This window comes from Aquarana catesbeiana, linkage group LG04 (assembly GCF_042186555.1).
Source record: "Aquarana catesbeiana isolate 2022-GZ linkage group LG04, ASM4218655v1, whole genome shotgun sequence".
NCBI classification, from domain to species: domain Eukaryota; kingdom Metazoa; phylum Chordata; class Amphibia; order Anura; family Ranidae; genus Aquarana; species Aquarana catesbeiana.
The window spans coordinates 680,680,436-680,697,949 of NC_133327.1; the positions used below are offsets into that span (position 1 = coordinate 680,680,436).

The 17,514-nt window shown below is 44.7% G+C and overlaps 1 protein-coding gene across 1 annotated transcript in view; it reads left to right on the forward strand.

Annotated features, from left to right (window-relative positions):
• Positions 1-4,820: 4,820 nt before the first annotated feature.
• The window catches only part of DRC5 (dynein regulatory complex subunit 5), a 40,595-nt gene continuing 27,901 nt past the window's right edge, over positions 4,821-17,514 (forward strand). The window contains exon 1 of the mRNA XM_073628727.1: positions 4,821-5,040. Within this exon, the coding sequence (XP_073484828.1) occupies positions 4,857-5,040 (184 nt within the window). The 5' untranslated portion in view covers positions 4,821-4,856. The remainder of the gene's footprint in view (positions 5,041-17,514) is intronic.

Below are 17,514 nucleotides of genomic sequence, written 5' to 3' on the forward strand. Positions count from 1 at the left end.
TATTCGTTAAGGTGAAATGCATCTTACCTGAACCCAGTCTTTCCAGTGACGGGGACAAGCATACCAGCTCCAGGTGGTGTCTCGGGTCCTGATTGGATAGATTGATAGCAGTGCAGCCATTGGCTCCCGCTGCTGTCAATCAAATCCAGATATGCGGGAGCTGGGGGGCGGGGCCGAGTCCTGCTGTCTGTGTCAATGGACGCAGCAGGACAAGGGAGCGGCTCTCCAACGGGGCACTCCAGAAGAGGAGGAGCCAGGAGCACCGCTAAGGGATCCCAGAAGAGGAGGATCGGGGCGGCTCTGTGCAAAACCAATTGTACAGAGGAGGTAAGTATGACATGTTTGTTATTTAAAAAGGTGGGCGGCTGCAGGGCGATTAAACTGCGGCTCAAACGCCTGTGTGAAAGAGGCCTAATGGATCCCCTAAATCAATAGATTCCTCCATCCATACTAACAGAGTGAATGGAGGAATCTCCCCTGCCAGCTAGTGTATTCTGGCAGTTGCTGACAGCCACAGTTGTCAGAATACCCAGACAGTGACTGCATCTGATTGGCTGCTGCCACTGTTGAGCCGACAAAGTTCCTCCCGGCTGCTTTAATTTTCAGATTGAAGTTTGTCAAGTCACGTGGTACTGACAGCTGGATTTTGGCTGATTCAGCAGGATTTGTGTATGGCCAGCATAAGCCTCTGGCGGTTTGTGGTTCACTGGCACACCGGCAGCTTGTACAGATGGCACTTGGTGTGGAAGAGATTTCTGACCCCGATGTAGGAGAATCTATATTATACACATGCAAACTGCAATATGTATATATACATTGCGGTTTACAAGTGGTTTACCTGAGTTATTAGCCATAACCCCATTTTTTTTTTTCAGCTGGTGGCTGGCTTTCTTATGAAAGTGATCCAAGTGCCTCATTAGCCACTGGATCACTTTCCGAAGCAGCGGGAGTGTTTTTCTCAAACGCACCGTTTTCACCAGCGCGCTCCGAGAAACAATCTGACAGTGTGGCCGGCTTGTCACAGAGGCAATCAGAGACTAGATCGTCTCTGATTGCCTCTATGGCCTTGGAGGCATGATGTCACTCTCGATCTAGGGCTGAAGTAAACACATTTTTTGCTTTTGTTTGGTCTTTTGCTTTTAAAGGTAAAGCAATGTATTTCTCAGGCTTACTAATTTTCACCAGCGCACCCAAGAAACAATATGATGGTGCGGCAGCCTGGTCATAGAGGTGGACAGAGACCAGATCATCTCTGATCGTCTCTATGGCCTTGGAGGACCAGAGCAACGTCATAATGTCACTTTCGGTCTAGGGCGGAAGTAAAATTTTTTTTTTTTTTTTCATCGTCAACTTTTTTTTTTTGATTTGTTTGGGGGTTATAAGTAATTTGTAGCAGATAATACAGATTTTTACTTGTAAACAAAAAGTGCCAGAAAAGGCCGGTCTTCAGGTGGTTCTGGTCACTATAAGCCAGGGGTAGGCAACCTGGGGCCCTCCGGCTGTTGCAGAACTACAAGTCCCATCATGCCTTTGGGAGTAATTGTAACTACCATCCTTGCAATGCCTCATGGGAAATGCAGTTCCACATCAGCTGGAGGGCCCCAGGTTGCCTACCCCTGCTATAAGCGATGGCTGGCTCCTCTTTTTCCTGTACAGAACAGTCGCCATGGGGGGAGGGGGCTCAATCACTTCCATCGACTGAATGAGAATTGATGGGGGGATTGATTATGTAATTTATGGTTTTGTCACTGAGGCTGTGACCCCGCTTGCTGGATATATGAGTAGCCGGTCTCTGGGGGAACATTGCACTGAGGAAGAGCCGGACATATCATTTTGCTGTCATCTGAAATGCGGTGTGAATGATGGCGGAGGATGAGGCCTGACAGCACCTAGCTCTGCTTATTAAAGCGGAACTCCAGGTTTAGAGCAAATCACTGTACAGTGCTGGGTTCTCTGTGTTTCACCTAATGAAGGTGCTATAGGGATGGGAGCCCCTTTCTGCTCTTCTAATTGGGCCCCTTAGAGCGGACAGGCTGGTCACATGACCTTCATCTTGTGTGGCAGGAGGACAGAGGAACCAAACCTACTTCAGAGGTGTCACATACCACCCATCACACCTCGATGGGTGAGAGATGGCCCTGCCAGTGACAGAATAACCCACCTTCCACATCACTGCCCCCAGAGTTCCTCCACAAAAGGTGCCGCCATTGTGAATTGTGGGAAGTTTCCTATGTAGAAGCTTTATACCAACAAGGAGAGATTTTTAGATGGAATTTATTAACATATACATTTTAATATGTGATTGGTCTTTATTTGTCTTATTGATTCCCATTTTGTTTTCCTAAATGGTGGAGATGGTTTAGAGCAGTGGTTGTCAATTTACAAGATGTAGGGGACCTCAGCTGTACCCCCAATAGATCCAAAGAGCCACACGTAATGTAAAGTATAGAAAAGAAGACTTCAGAGACTGCAGAAATGCTAGAGGAGGCGATCAGAGACTGCAGACATACTAGAGGAGACGATCAGAGACTGCAAACATACTAGAGGAGACGATCAGAGACTGCAGACATACTAGAGGAGATGATCAGAGACTGCAGACATACTAGAGGAGATGATCAGAGACTGCAGACATACTAGAGGAGATGATCAGAGACTGCAAACATACTAGAGGAGATGATCAGAGACTGCAGACATACTAGAGGAGATCATCAGAGACTGCAGACATACTAGAGGAGATCATCAGAGACTGCAGACATACTAGAGGAGACCATCAGAGACTGCAGACATACTAGAGGAGACCATCAGAGACTGCAGACATACTAGAGGAGATGATCAGAGACTGCAGACATACTAGAGGAGACGATCAGAGACTGCAGACATACTAGAGGAGACGATCAGAGACTGCAGACATACTAGAGGAGACGATCAGAGACTGCAGACATACTAGAGGAGACGATCAGAGACTGCAGACATACTAGAGGAGACGATCAGAGACTGCAGACATACTAGAGGAGACGATCAGAGACTGCAGACATACTAGAGGAGACGATCAGAGACTGCAGACATACTAGAGGAGATGATCAGAGACTGCAGACATACTAGAGGAGACGATCAGAGACTGCAGACATACTAGAGGAGACGATCAGAGACTGCAGACATACTAGAGGAGACGATCAGAGACTGCAAACATACTAGAGGAGACGATCAGAGACTGCAGACATACTAGAGGAGACGATCAGAGACTGCAGACATACTAGAGGAGACGATCAGAGACTGCAGACATACTAGAGGAGATGATCAGAGACTGCAGACATACTAGAGGAGATGATCAGAGACTGCAGACATACTAGAGGAGACGATCAGAGACTGCAGACATACTAGAGGAGACGATCAGAGACTGCAGACATACTAGAGGAGACGATCATAGACTGCAGACATACTAGAGGAGATGATCATAGACTGCAGACATACTAGAGGAGATCATCAGAGACTGCAGACATACTAGAGGAGATGATCAGAGACTGCAGACATACTAGAGGAGATGATCAGAGACTGCAGACATACTAGAGGAGACGATCAGAGACTGCAGACATACTAGAGGAGACGATCAGAGACTGCAGACATACTAGAGGAGATGATCAGAGACTGCAGACATACTAGAGGAGATGATCAGAGACTGCAGACATACTAGAGGAGATGATCAGAGACTGCAGACATACTAGAGGAGATCATCAGAGACTGCAGACATACTAGAGGAGATCATCAGAGACTGCAGACATACTAGAGGAGATCATCAGAGACTGCAGACATACTAGAGGAGATCATCAGAGACTGCAGACATACTAGAGGCATAGGTGCGCGCAGCCTAATGCATTAGGGTGTGCACCCTTAAGCTCAAACATACATGCATGTGTATGTATCTACATATATATGACCCCGGCACATTAATCTCCCTGCTGGCACAGTGAAAGAGAAAAGGATAAACACTTCTCTTAACACGATAACACTAATGCGCATGGGGGGATTAGGGTGTGCCTGGGCACACCCGGCACACCCTGTGCGCATGCCTATGACTAGAGGGGATCACGAGAGACTGCAGACATACTAGAGGAGATGATCAGGGACTGCAGACATACTAGAGGAGATGATCAGAGACTGCAGACATACTAGAGGAGATGATCAGAGACTGCAGACATACTAGAGGAGATGATCAGAGACTGCAGACATACTAGAGGAGATGATCAGAGACTGCAGACATACTAGAGGAGATGATCAGAGACTGCAGACATACTAGAGGAGATGATCAGAGACTGCAGACATACTAGAGGAGATGATCAGAGACTGCAGACATACTAGAGGAGATGATCAGAGACTGCAGACATACTAGAGGAGATGATCAGAGACTGCAGACATACTAGAGGAGATGATCAGAGACTGCAGACATACTAGAGGAGATGATCAGGGACTGCAGACTACACTTTGGGAGAAAGAGACTGGGGAAGTACCACATGAGACAGCTAGAGATCACTGTCATTAAATCCTATTTGCAATGAATGCTTCCATTGCTGACTGCTGGGTTTTGCAAAAGGCCACACAGCAGGTTTCCAAAGAGCTGCATGTGGCCCCCAGGTTGGGCACCGTGGGTTTAGAGCCTCTGTCAAGTCTTTATTGCTGTCTGTATCCCCACTGGAGAGATTTCTCCTCACTTCCTCTTAGAAGGATTTATTTCTTGGATGAACTCATACTATGAACTATCACAGCTGTATCCTACTGATTTATAGAATAGAATAATAATCTGCCTCTCCTCCTCCATCCTCCAGGAATGTGCAACTGAGATTGGCCAACCAGTCCCAACAATGCTGGAGTCTGCAACCAATGAGAAGGCGGCGGTCACCGCTCCGTTACCCGTCCAGCATAGAAATGCAGCGGCTGACCTTAGGAAGATGCGTCGGATCATCACAGAGGACTACAGCTGGTCCCTGGCTATCGTCCCCCTTCTCACCGACCTCTGTCTGCAGCACATCGTCAAGAACTTTGAGTGTAAGTAGACATCTTGTTCAGCTCTGTGATTGGAGGATCTCCGGAAGTTGAATTTCTGTCTGATCAATGGATATTTCATACATTCTCCACCTCACTGCGCTTTCCAGAGACTTCCTGACCTCAGATGAACATCTAGTTTAGTGTCACAGCTTTTCCCCCATATCTGCAGATACATTCCAATCCCCAATCGGTATTATCACTGAAGATTCCATACACTGGAAGAGTTTTCTTATGTCTTGTCAATGGGCTTTTGTTGGCTTCAAATGGGTTTTGTATTCCCAATTCCCATACAAGTCTATAGGAATTCAAAACCCGCTTCAGCCCCCGTTCACACCGAATGCAGTTTTGAAATCGCACAGCTTCAGCGCAATTTCAAAGCCGCCAGTCAGTTGCAATTTCATGCACAGATGTCAATGCAAGTCACACATTAAATCGCCAAAAAATAGAGTGCAGGAACCTTTTTTAAATCGATGTGGGTCAAAAACACATCGGTTTGAACAGTTCCATAGGCACAAATCGGGTGTGACTTGTCATGCAATTTTGAACTGTCAAATCGCATTATAAGTCACACTGGTGTTAATGGGGGCTTAAAGGAGAAGTATAGCCAAAGCTCGTTTGACTGTAACTCTCATATGGATCACAGAAGTGCAATTTGCTTTGCACTCCTGTGACCCGTTTTCAGCAGAGACCGGGCTGAAGTTCGCTCTCTGCTGACATCACAGAAGTCAGTCCAGGCACCACGTCATCCCGACAATGAAAGTTGGGATCCGCCAGGTGCCTGGACTGACGCCCGGCTCAGGCTCTCAGCGAGCCGCTAAGAGCCTGAGCCAGCCGCCCCCTCTCCCTCCACAGCCCAGCGCTCCAATTAGCGAGGAGGGAGCAGAGCAGAAAGCTGCTGACTGAGCGGCAGAGCTGTGAGAACCGAGTGATCGGAGATGTTCGATCGCGTGCCGGGGAACAAAGGCAGCATCCACCTAGATAAGTATGAATCTAAAAAAATAAAAATACGAACCCCATACTTCTCTTTTAAGGCCAATTGCAGGCCAAAAACACCTGTCACCCTTGGTTCACACCTATGCATTTTTTAGTGCGTTCAGAAACACACTGCAGTCCATTTAACATGGTTTCTACGGGACACGTTCACATCTATGCGTTTTCAGCTGCTGCGTTTTTGGAAAGGGTCGGGAACTTTTTTTCCCACAGCAGATTTTTGGTGAAATAGACTTCAATGGAACCACATCAAAAACGCAAGTGTTGTTTTTTTGATGTGTTTTTTTTTTTTTTTGGCCAATAGGAAATTTAGTGCGACTTGGTGCGATTTGGTGCAACTTCACACTCTCTGGCACGCAAGTCGCATCAAAGTAGTGCAGGAACATTTTCAAAGTGTGACTTTGAAAAGGTTCCTGCACTACTTTGAAGGAACTTTAGTGCCATAGAGTTTAAGGTTGCATCAAAGTCGCACTCAATACCTTTCTATTGGAAAAAAAATTGCATCAAAAACACACAAAAAAATGTGTAAAAAAAAAAAAAAAAAAAAAAAAAGCGTGTTAAAAAAACTCAAACGCTCCCGGAAAAATGCATCAATCGCAACACACATAGGTGTGAACCAGGCCTCAATGAATTCTAAATGATCTCTGAAGCATTTTGATCCATTCCAGCCCACCTCGGCATTTCTTTAAATCAGGGATATGCAATTAACGGACCTCCAGCTGTTGCAAAACTACAATTACCATCATGCCTCTGCCTCTGGGTGTCAGGCTTGTGGCTGTCAGAGTCTTGCTATGCCTCATGGGACTTGTAGTTCTGCAACAGCTGGACGTCCGATAATTGCATATCCCTGCATTAAATGGTTGTGAACTCCCTGGGGGCGTGGGAAGGATTGGCAATCATGTGACCACTGTCACCGTGATCAAATGACCAGAAGTTGGTCTTAAAGTGGAGCGCCACCCAAAAGGGGAAGCTCCGCTTGTCTGCTTCCTCCCCCCTCTCCGCTGCCACATTTGGCACCTTTCGAGATGGGACTGGATATCTGTCAAAACCAGGTATCCACTCCCACTTCCTGGTAAGATCACCGCAATCTTGTGCAGCGATCTACGCAATGTCCAGCCCCTCCTGCTCCTCCCTCCCCCCCCCCCCCCCGCCCCGCGCTACCTTCTGGCAGACACACCGGTCCCAAGAGACAGCAGGACCATTCAGAAAGCGCAGCACAACTCGCGCGTTGCACAGTAGGAAACAGGCTGTGAGGTCGCAAGGCTTCACTTCCTGTTTCCCTTAGTAAGGATGCCGGAGCCTGCACCCACAGCGGATGAACGGATCGGCTCAGGGTGAGGACATCGCGGGCTCCCTGGACAGGTAAGTGTCTTTATATTAAAAGTCAGCAGCTGCATTATTTGCAGCTGCTGACTTTAATTTTTTTTTTTTGTACAGGCTGGAAATCCGCTTTAAAAGCTGAGTTTATTCAGTTATATATTTTGTCTTCCCCGGTTCCTCCCTCCTCTCATTACCATGCTAATAAAAAATAGTGATGTGAAGTGATGTCATCACTGGATCTCTGTGTTGCTTTACGCAATACAGGTGTTTCGTCAGATTAGGCGACCTGTCAAATTTTGTAACGGAAGTGACGTTCCATCAAGGCCATCTTGCTACACCCCGCACTCGTCCACAGTAAGGATACAGTGAGCAGGCGGCAAGCGGACATCCTGTTACACCCACCAGAGTCTCGTATTTCACACTTATTTTTAACAGTAAACTGAGCTTATATAGTGAAATACACTATTTAAAAATCTGTCTGACTGTTGATGTTGAATTTTAAAAGCAGCGGTGAGCCTGCTGATCTCACAGGTTTGCTAATATGACAGAACACCGCTGCTTTTATAGTTCAACATCAAAACAGTCTTACGGATTTAAAAACATAGAATTTCACTACTGGTAACCCCAAAATAGGGATAAAACAGAAGGGACCGCAACATACAGGGATATACAATGTAATACTGATATATAATCACACACATACTGTAGGTTGGACTTGATGGACTTGTGTCTTTTTTCGACCTTACCTACTATGTAACTATCTATAAGCTGAGTTTACTGTTAAAAATAAGTATGAAATGCAAGACTCCGGTGGGTGTAACAAGATGTCCGCTTGCCGCCTTCTTACTGTATCCTTACTGTGGAAAAGTGCGGGGTGTAGCAAGATGGCAGCCTCAGAACGTCACTTCTGATGGGTTGCCTAATCTGACGGGTCGCCTAATCTAACAAAACACCAGCAATTCATAGCTGGAGGGAAGGGCCGGCAGAGTAAGATAGCTTCCTGAAAACATCACAGCACCCTGCCTCAGTACTCCTCTCAAGAGCCCTCAGTCCTGGTGCAAGCAGTGGGCCGGCTCCTGGGAGGAGTTATGTAAATATCAAAGTACTTTGATGGGCGGATGTCAGTCTGGAGTGGTGGTTATTGATCAGACTGCATTGCTAACAGCCACATGTTATGTTGAGCCTCCATGATTGAAAGAACTGAAATCCAGTGAATGAAAGGCGGCAGACTAATGACGGTCAGGCTGGGGAGGAAGGAGCTGGATGATGCTGGATATCCTCCAGACAGAAATGCTGTGAATGATGGGGCCAGGCCAGGGACAGTGAGGTTTGGGAGGAAAGGGTTAGGCCTCATTCAGATGAGGGCTGTGTTTACCCGCATGGGATGCCCAGGTGTTCCCTGTATCCTGTGCAGGCAGTCCCATTGATGTCATTTGGGGTGCAGCAGCTGCATGGACACAGGCGCTGCTCCTAATCTGACATCCATGCGCGTGTACGGCCCTGAACAAGTTTTAATGAGACCTAAGGGGTGGCCCTTAATGGATGATAATGGACAAGACTGGGGCAGCTCTGGCTGTAATGGGATGGCACTAGTTGTCATCATTAGACAGCATTGGAGGGTTCTGTCTGATATCAGATGGTGTCGGCTGTCTGGGGTATGACAGCGAACAGCAAGACTCCTTCCCTATCCATAGAAGACAGCCCATATCTTGCAGTGGGCATTTTCTCCTGGTATGATGAATCGCGCCTCCAATGACACCAATGCCATGGTAGACTATAGACCCCATACACACTATTGGATTTTCTGCAGATTTTTGTCTTCAGATTTTCCAAAACCATATAATATGAGGTCAAACCTCATATGAGTTTCAATTTGTATGCAATCAGGTAGGACCTTCCACTGCATGGTTTTGGTAAATTTAGAAAATCTAATAGTGTGTATGGGGTCTAAGACTGTGCTGTGCTTTGATGAACTGGAAGGCAGCATTCGTAGTGTGGAGAGTCTCCCCTGCGTGTGATATTTTAGTTTTATAGGCCATCAATGGTGGCTGTGGGGTGAAGACTGCCAGTAAATACCTAAAATAAAATATGATACGCCCATGGTTCCATCCGTATGTTTAGCACAGCGGCTGCGCCCGCGTTTGTGCTCTTATCTGCTATGTCTTTCATATCTTCAATAAAAACTTTATTTAAAAAAATCCAGACCTAAATCCAATTGAGAATCTGTGGCAAGACTTGAAAATTGCTGATCACAGACGCTCTCCATCCAATCTGACAGAGCTTGAGATATTTTGCAAAGAAGAATGGGCAAAAATATCCCTCTCTAGATGTGCAAAGCTGGTAGAGACATCCCCAAAAAGACTTGCAACTGTAATTGTAGAGAAAGGGGGTTCTACAAAGTATTGACTCCGGGGGGGCGCCATACAAATGTACCCCCCACACTTTTCACATATTTATTTGTAATGAAAATGTTGAAAATCTTTATCATTTTCCTTCCACTTCACAATTATGTGCCACTTTGTGTTGGTCTATCACATAAAATCCCAATAAAATACATTTACGTTTTTGGTTGTAACATAACAAAATGTGGAGAATTTCAAGGGGTATGAATACTTTTTCAAGGCACTGTAAATATCTGTATCCTCAGTCACTTTCTGCCTGGGGGGCCCTGTCAGGTAGGCTATATGGGGCCCCTCGTGATTTCTAACAGCAGCCCTGAGAACAGGGTGTGTTTTCCTGGTGCGTTCCGGATGATGGCCTAGAAATAGCATATAAAATGAAATGGCTGATTACCGCGGACTGCCCGGCGAGGAATCGGCTTTCCTCTGGGAAATATCGCCTGCAGCTTCTTCTTCACACCTGACACTCCGTGACGTCTCCTTTAACTGCTTCACTGTCAGCTTCCCTTTAACCTTGCAGAGAGTGCCATGGAGCCACACAATCTAAGCTCCACGATTTGCAGATCTCTCCATGGCACTTTGAGTCAAAATCCCTTTTTTGTCCCTTTTTAAAACAGAGCTGGTCTTCTTCGTAAGGCTGGACATACAGAACTTTATCCACTTGAAGACCAGGCTTTTTCTGGCAATTTTTGTTTACAAGTTTCAATCAGTATTTTCTGCCAGAAAATTACTTATAACCCCCAAACATTTTATTTATTTATATATATAGATCTATATATCTATATATATAGATCTATATATCTCTCTCTCTCTCTCTATATATATATAATTAGAGCTGCACAATTAATCGTTAAAAAATCGTGATCTCGATTCACCCCCTCTGACTATCTGTCCTGCAAAGTTTGACGATTCTTTCATATAAACAAGTGGAGAGACTTTCTGCTCACTCAGCTGTCAAAAGAAAGCATCCAGGCAGTCTGCCAAGTCTTTAACTTGATACATTTTAACTAAGCTTCCTTCTTAGATCAAAGGGATAGAACTTCTGTGTAAATAAATAATCCAGGCAGTCTGCCAAGTTTTCAACAAGGTGTAAATTCAGGAAGTTTAACCACTTAAAGTCTAAATCTTTTTCTGACACTTCTTTCTTATGTTAAAATCAATATTTGTTGCTAGAAAATTACTTGGAACACCCAAACATTATATATATATTTTAGCAGAGACCCTAGGGAATAAAATGGCAATTGCTGCAATATTTTATGTCACACTGTATTTGCCCAGCCGTCTTTCAAATGCAATTTTTTGGAAAAATATACACTTCAATGAATAACAAAAAAAAACAAAAAACGAAACAGTAAAAGTTAGCCAAATTTTTTTTGTTTTAATGTGAAAGATGATGTTACGCCACGAGAATCGTGAGAGAATCGTGATCTATCTTCTAAGGAAAAAAATTGTGATTCTCATTTTAGCCAGAATCTTGCAGCTCTCTTTCTCTCTCTCTCATATATATTTATATATAAATAGGAGAGACCCTAGGGAATAAAATTGTGATATGCACATCAGTTTTTCAAACATAATTTTGTTTGGAAAAAATACACTTTAATGAATTAAGAAAACAAAACAAAGCACAATATACAGTGGGGGGAAAATAATTATTTGATTCTCTGCAGATTTTGTAAGTTTGTCCACTTACAAAGAAAAGTCTATAATTCTTATCATAGGTGTATTTTAAATGACAGAGACAGAACATCAACCAGAAATTCCAAAAAAAAACCCTGACACGATACAAATGTTATAAATTGAGTTGCCGTTCGGTGAGTAAAAGAAGTATTTGATCCCCAAGCAAAACATGACTTAGTACTTGGTGGAGAAACCCTTGTTGGGAAGCACAGAGGTCAGACGTTTCTTGTAGTTGGTGACCAGGTTTGCACACATCTCAGGAGGGATTTTGGTCCACTCTTCTTTATAGATCTTCTCGAAATCTTTAAGGTTTCTTGGCCGTTGCTTGGCACTTGGAAGTTTCAGCTCCCTCCATAAATTTTCTATAGGATTAAGGTCTGGAGACTGACTAGGCCACTTCATGACCTTAATGTGCTTCTTCTTGAGCCACTCTTTGTTGTCTTGGCGGTATGCTTTGGGTGATTGTCATGCTGAAAGACCCATCCACGACCCATCTTCAGTGTTTTGGCTGAGCGAAGAAGGTTCTCATCCAAGATTTTACAATACATGGCCCCATCTATTGGCTCCAAACACAGTGATTCCCCCTCCTCAAGAAGGCACATGTACAGGCCTGTCTGAAGTTTGCCCAAGAAAAACAAATAAGTGATTTAGAGAAGGATTTGGAGAAAGTGCTGTGGTCAGATGAGACCAAAATTGAGCTCTTTGGCATTAACTTGACTCGCCGTGTTTGGAGGAAGAAAAATGCTGACTATGACATCAAGAACACCATTCCTACAGTCAAGCACGGAGGTGGAAACATTATGGTTTGGGGCTGTTTCTCTGCTAAAGGTACAGACCGACTATGCCACATTGAGGGGCCAATGGATGGGGCCATGTATTGTAAAATCTTGGATGAGAACTCAGCCAGAACACTGAAGATGGGTCATGGATGAGTCTTCCAGCATGACAATGACCCAAAACATACCGCCAAGGCAACAAAGGAGTGGCTCAAGAAGAAGCACAAAAGGGTCATGGAGTGGCCTAGTCAGTCTCCAGACCTTAATCCTATAGAAAATTTATGGAGGGAGCTTAGACTTCGAGTTGCCAGCTGACAGCCAAGAAACCTTAAGGATTTAGAGAAGATCTGTAAAGAAGAGTGGACCAAAAGCCCTCCTGAGATGTGTGCAAACTTGGTCACCAACTACAAGAAATGTCTGACCTCTGTGCTCGCCAGCAAGGGTTTCTCCACCAAGTACTAAGTCATGTTTTGCTTGGGGATCAAATACTTATTTTACTCACTGAACTGCAACTCAAAAACATTTGTATCATGTTTTTTCTGGATTTTTGGTTGATATTCTGTCTCTATCATATAAAATACACCTATGATAAAAATTATAGACCCTTCATTTCTTTGTAAGTGGGCAAACTTACAAAATCTGCAGCGGATCAAATAATTTATTTCCCCCACTGTATACCCCAATTTTTTTGTAAAATATGAAAGATGATGTTACGCCGAGTAAAAAGATACCTAACATGTCACGTTTTAAAATTGCGCACGCTCGTGAAATAGTGACAAATTATGGTATTTAAAAATCTCCATAGGCGATGCTTTAAGGGCTTGCGCTAGAATTATTGCTCTCGCTCTAACGTTCGCGGCAATATCTCACATGTGTGGTGCGAACACCGTTTTACATATATGTACACGACCTACGTATGCATTCTCTGAGGGATGGGGTCACTTAAAATCTTTTGCTTTAAAAAAATATAATAAAATTTACTTCCGGAAGTGACATCATGACATTGCTCCGGTCCTCCAAGGCCATAGAGACGATCAGAGATGATCTGGTCTCCGTCCACCTCTATGACCAGGCAGCCGCACCATCAGATTGTTTCTTAGAAACACCAACGAGCAGTGGGGGGTTGGGGTTGGGCTTCTGAAAGAGATCCAGCAGCTAATGAGCCACTCGGACCGTTTTCATGCCATAACCCCAGTAAACCACTTGCAAACTGCAATGTATATATACATTTTGCGGTAGACACCATGGGTTGAAGGTCAGAAAATCACTTGATTCCCTCATCAACACAGTCATTGTTGATGAGGAAATCCCTCCCGCAGTGCTATTGTGTTCTCCTGGTGGGGATCCTTCCCGAGCAGCAGAATAAATTGATCACTGCCGGTGGCTATAGCCACCGGCAGTGATTGAGTGAACAAAAAACGTCAGGCTGGTTGTACTAAAGTCGATCCATAGATCAACTGCAGTACCCCCAGCCTGCCCATAGGCGGGTCAAAATTGAATTTCGACCTGTCTATGGGTGGCTTAAATGGGCACATAGAGGTTGATTTACTAAAACTGGAGAATGCTAAATCTGGTGCAGTTGTGCATGGTAGCCAATCGGCTTCTAACTTTGATTTGTTTCGTTAAGCTTTGACAAAAAAAAACTGGAAGCTGATTGGTTTCTATGGCGAGCAGCACCAGATTTTGCACTCCCCAGTTTTAGTAAATCAACCCCATATTTTTATTGCCAGTCCATATAAACCCTACAGTGTGTGAATGACCGACACTAACTGCTGCCCCCATACATTGACTGTACATATGTACTCGGCTCTTCACAATTTGCCCTTTAAAATCTAACTTTGGCTGACCCCGTGTGAGTCTTTTCTCGCTCCCTCCCCTATGTCCATCCCCGCAGAGAAATCATCTCCACTCATTAGAAATGTGTTTAATGCAGATTATGTTAGAGGATTCCATAATAATCCCCCCACCCCCTTGCAACTATCACAGGGAGAAGGTCACCTTCCGGCGCTGCGGGGGTTAAACGACCCCCTGGGGTGCGTGGAGGCGTTTAGTCCGTGACATTTCATCTGTGTGCTAATAATCTCCTCTGGATGTTGTCACCAGATAAGGCAGAGAAAAGTGTTCTCAATTATTCATCATCTCGGCGTCATTTAAACTCTCAGCCCCCAAGATGAGGAACAGTCATGGCGGAGATTTGTACGGAATCAGGACGAGGAAGAAATGCAAATTAAACTGCCAAATGGAGCTGAGCACAGGCGGTGGAAATGGCTCCCGGTTCATGCCACACCACTACCAAAAATAAATGGCTCCCGGTACACACCACTACCATAAATAAAATGGTTCCTGAATAATGCCACACCACCACTACAAATAAATAGCTCCTGGTACACACCACCACCAAAAATAAATGGCTCCTGGTACACACCACCACCAAAAATAAATGACTCCCAGTGCACACCACCACCAAAAAAAATGGCTTCCTGTACACACCAGCACCAAAAATAAATGGCTCTCGGTGCACACCACCACCAAAAATAAATGGCTCCTGGAGCACACCACTACCCAAAATAAATGACTCCCAGTGCACACCACCACCAAAAATAAATGGCTTCCAGTGCACACCACTACCCAAAATAAATGACTCCCAGTGCACACCACCACCAAAAATAAATGGCTTCCAGTGCACACCACTACCCAAAATAAATGACTCCCAGTGCACACCACCACCAAAAATAAATGGCTTCCAGTGCACACCACCACCCAAAATAAATGGCTCTCGGTGCACACCACCACCAAAAATAAATGGCTCCCAATGCATACCACATCACCACCAGGAATAAATGGCTACTGATGCATACCACGCCACCACCAAAAATAAATAGCTCTTAGTGCATACCACATCACCACCAAAAATAAATGGCTCTTAGTGCATACCACATCACCACCAAAAATAAATGGCTCTTAGTGCATACCACATCACCACCAAAAATAAATGGCTCCCGGTGCACACCACATCACCACCAAAAATAAATGGCTCTTAGTGCATACCACATCACCACCAAAAATAAATGGCTCCCGGTGCACACCACATCACCACCAAAAATAAATGGCTCCCGGTGCACACCACACTACCACCAAAAATAAATGGTTCCTGGTGCATACCACACTACCACCAAAAATAAATGGTTCCCTGTGCACACTACACCACCACGAAAAAATAAAGGCCCTTAATGCATACCACACCACCACCAACAATAAATGACTCCCAGCGCACACTACACCACCACCAAAAATAAATGGCTCCCGGTGCATACCACAGCACCACCAAAAATAAATAGCTCCTGGTGCATACCACACCACCAACTCCTCTAGACTGCAGACTTCACAGTTTAAAGTGGTTATAAAGGCTGAAGAGAGCCCATATGAGTGCCTCCATAGCAATCATCTTTCTATGCTGGGCACTCGGCTGGGGGGTGGAGCCAGGGGCTCAGGCATTGGACCCAAGGAGAGGAGAACTGGGACTGCTCTGTGCAAAACCATTACTCAGATCAGGTCAGTATAACATGTTTGTTTTTTTTGTTTTTTTAAATTAAGGGTTTACAATCACTTTAACTTTCCTTAGAAGCTTCCCTAATGGGGGCCCCATCCCACCCCAGGCCCCAAAGCAACTACATGGACTTCTATGTCTATATACACCTCTGACTTTCCTGGATCCTGTTCTTGGGGGTCCCATTTCTTCTCATTGACAAGACTGGCAGAGACTCCACAAGCAGATAAAGGAAATGAAGCGTGAAGACCTGCAGCTTTCCTGTGATCTGAGCACACAGCTGGGAAATAGCTGGGAGGGACAATTATGGAGGCCACTCTTGGCTCAGGGACAGCTGTCGTCTCTCACATTTTTTTGCTCTTTTGATTGTTTCCTCCCAGTGATTTCTAGGCCAGCGGATTTCACATGTTGTTTCCTTTTTTTTATCTGTGTAAATCATCCGAGCGTTATAACGATCACTTTACTAGCTTGGTCAGTTTCATTTGCGATACACAATTTAAGTAGCTTCAGGTTCACTTCCCTGCATGCCGTACAGTATATTCAACCTGCTCTAGGGACTGTCCTTCATTCATCTCAGGCTGAGGGGAACTGGCCACAGCCAATGGAAGTGGATGGAGAGTTTGGCTGGGCTTAGGATGGATCACTGTTGCAGTAATTCTCTCATTCATTTACTATGTGGGCTCGTCTGCACCTTTGGGCTTGGACACGCATGGGTCACTCCTGGAGACTGACACCCACCTATCAAGGTATTTTTATATTAAACTTCAGCTTTAAAGGAATACATTAATAACATGCTACCACCACACTTCTTCCATAATGGGCTATGGACTTTTGAATCTCCCCCCATTCTGTAGATAGTACTGTAGCCTTGCAACTGTACCTATACCAGTTTGCTTGCTATAGAGAGGCTCAACCAGCGTTCTTGCAGAGGTTGCTAGGGGTTTCTTGAGAGATCAGCAATTTCTTCCTCTCAGATAAGTTCCCACTGACAACCATGATCTTGTTAGCTATCTGTAAAGAGCAGGCTTTTCACCGACCATCAGTACTTCTGACCACCAATGTAAGGGGCATTCTTTCTTTCTGACCCCCAATGTAAGGAGCATTTTCCCACTGACCACCAGTGTAAGCAACATTCTTCCCACTGGCCACCAATGTAAGGAACATTCTTCCCATTGGCCACCAATGTAAGGAACATTCTTCCCACTGACCACCAATGTATGGAACATTCTTCTCACTGATCACCAATGTAAGGAACATTCTTCCCACTGATCACCAATATAAGGAACATTCTTCCCATTGGCCACCAATGTAAGGAACATTCTTCCCACTGACCACCAATGTAAGGAGCATTCTTCCCACTGATCACCAATATAAGGAACATTCTTCCCATTGGCCACCAATGTAAGGAGCATTCTTCCCACTGAAGGGTATAGGTAATTTGGTATAGCAAAGGGGCATAACTAAGGTGCTGAAAAAGCCTCATATTAAGAGAGCACCAACCCGAGAATCAAAGCAGGAAGGTATATAGAAAAATGGGCATTTAAACTGTGGTCTCTGGATATATATAATCTCAACAGATATACACACATTTATCTAAATAAATTATTTATTAGTGCAAAACATTGTTTTAAAACAAAAACCCCACATACATAAAATCAAGTGTGACAGGAGCAGTCAGATGTAGTGTGGAGTTTGCCTATATGTTACGCGGGATGGACCTCTTTTCAGGGCTTCAATCTCCATATCTGACTGGACATACCTTTTG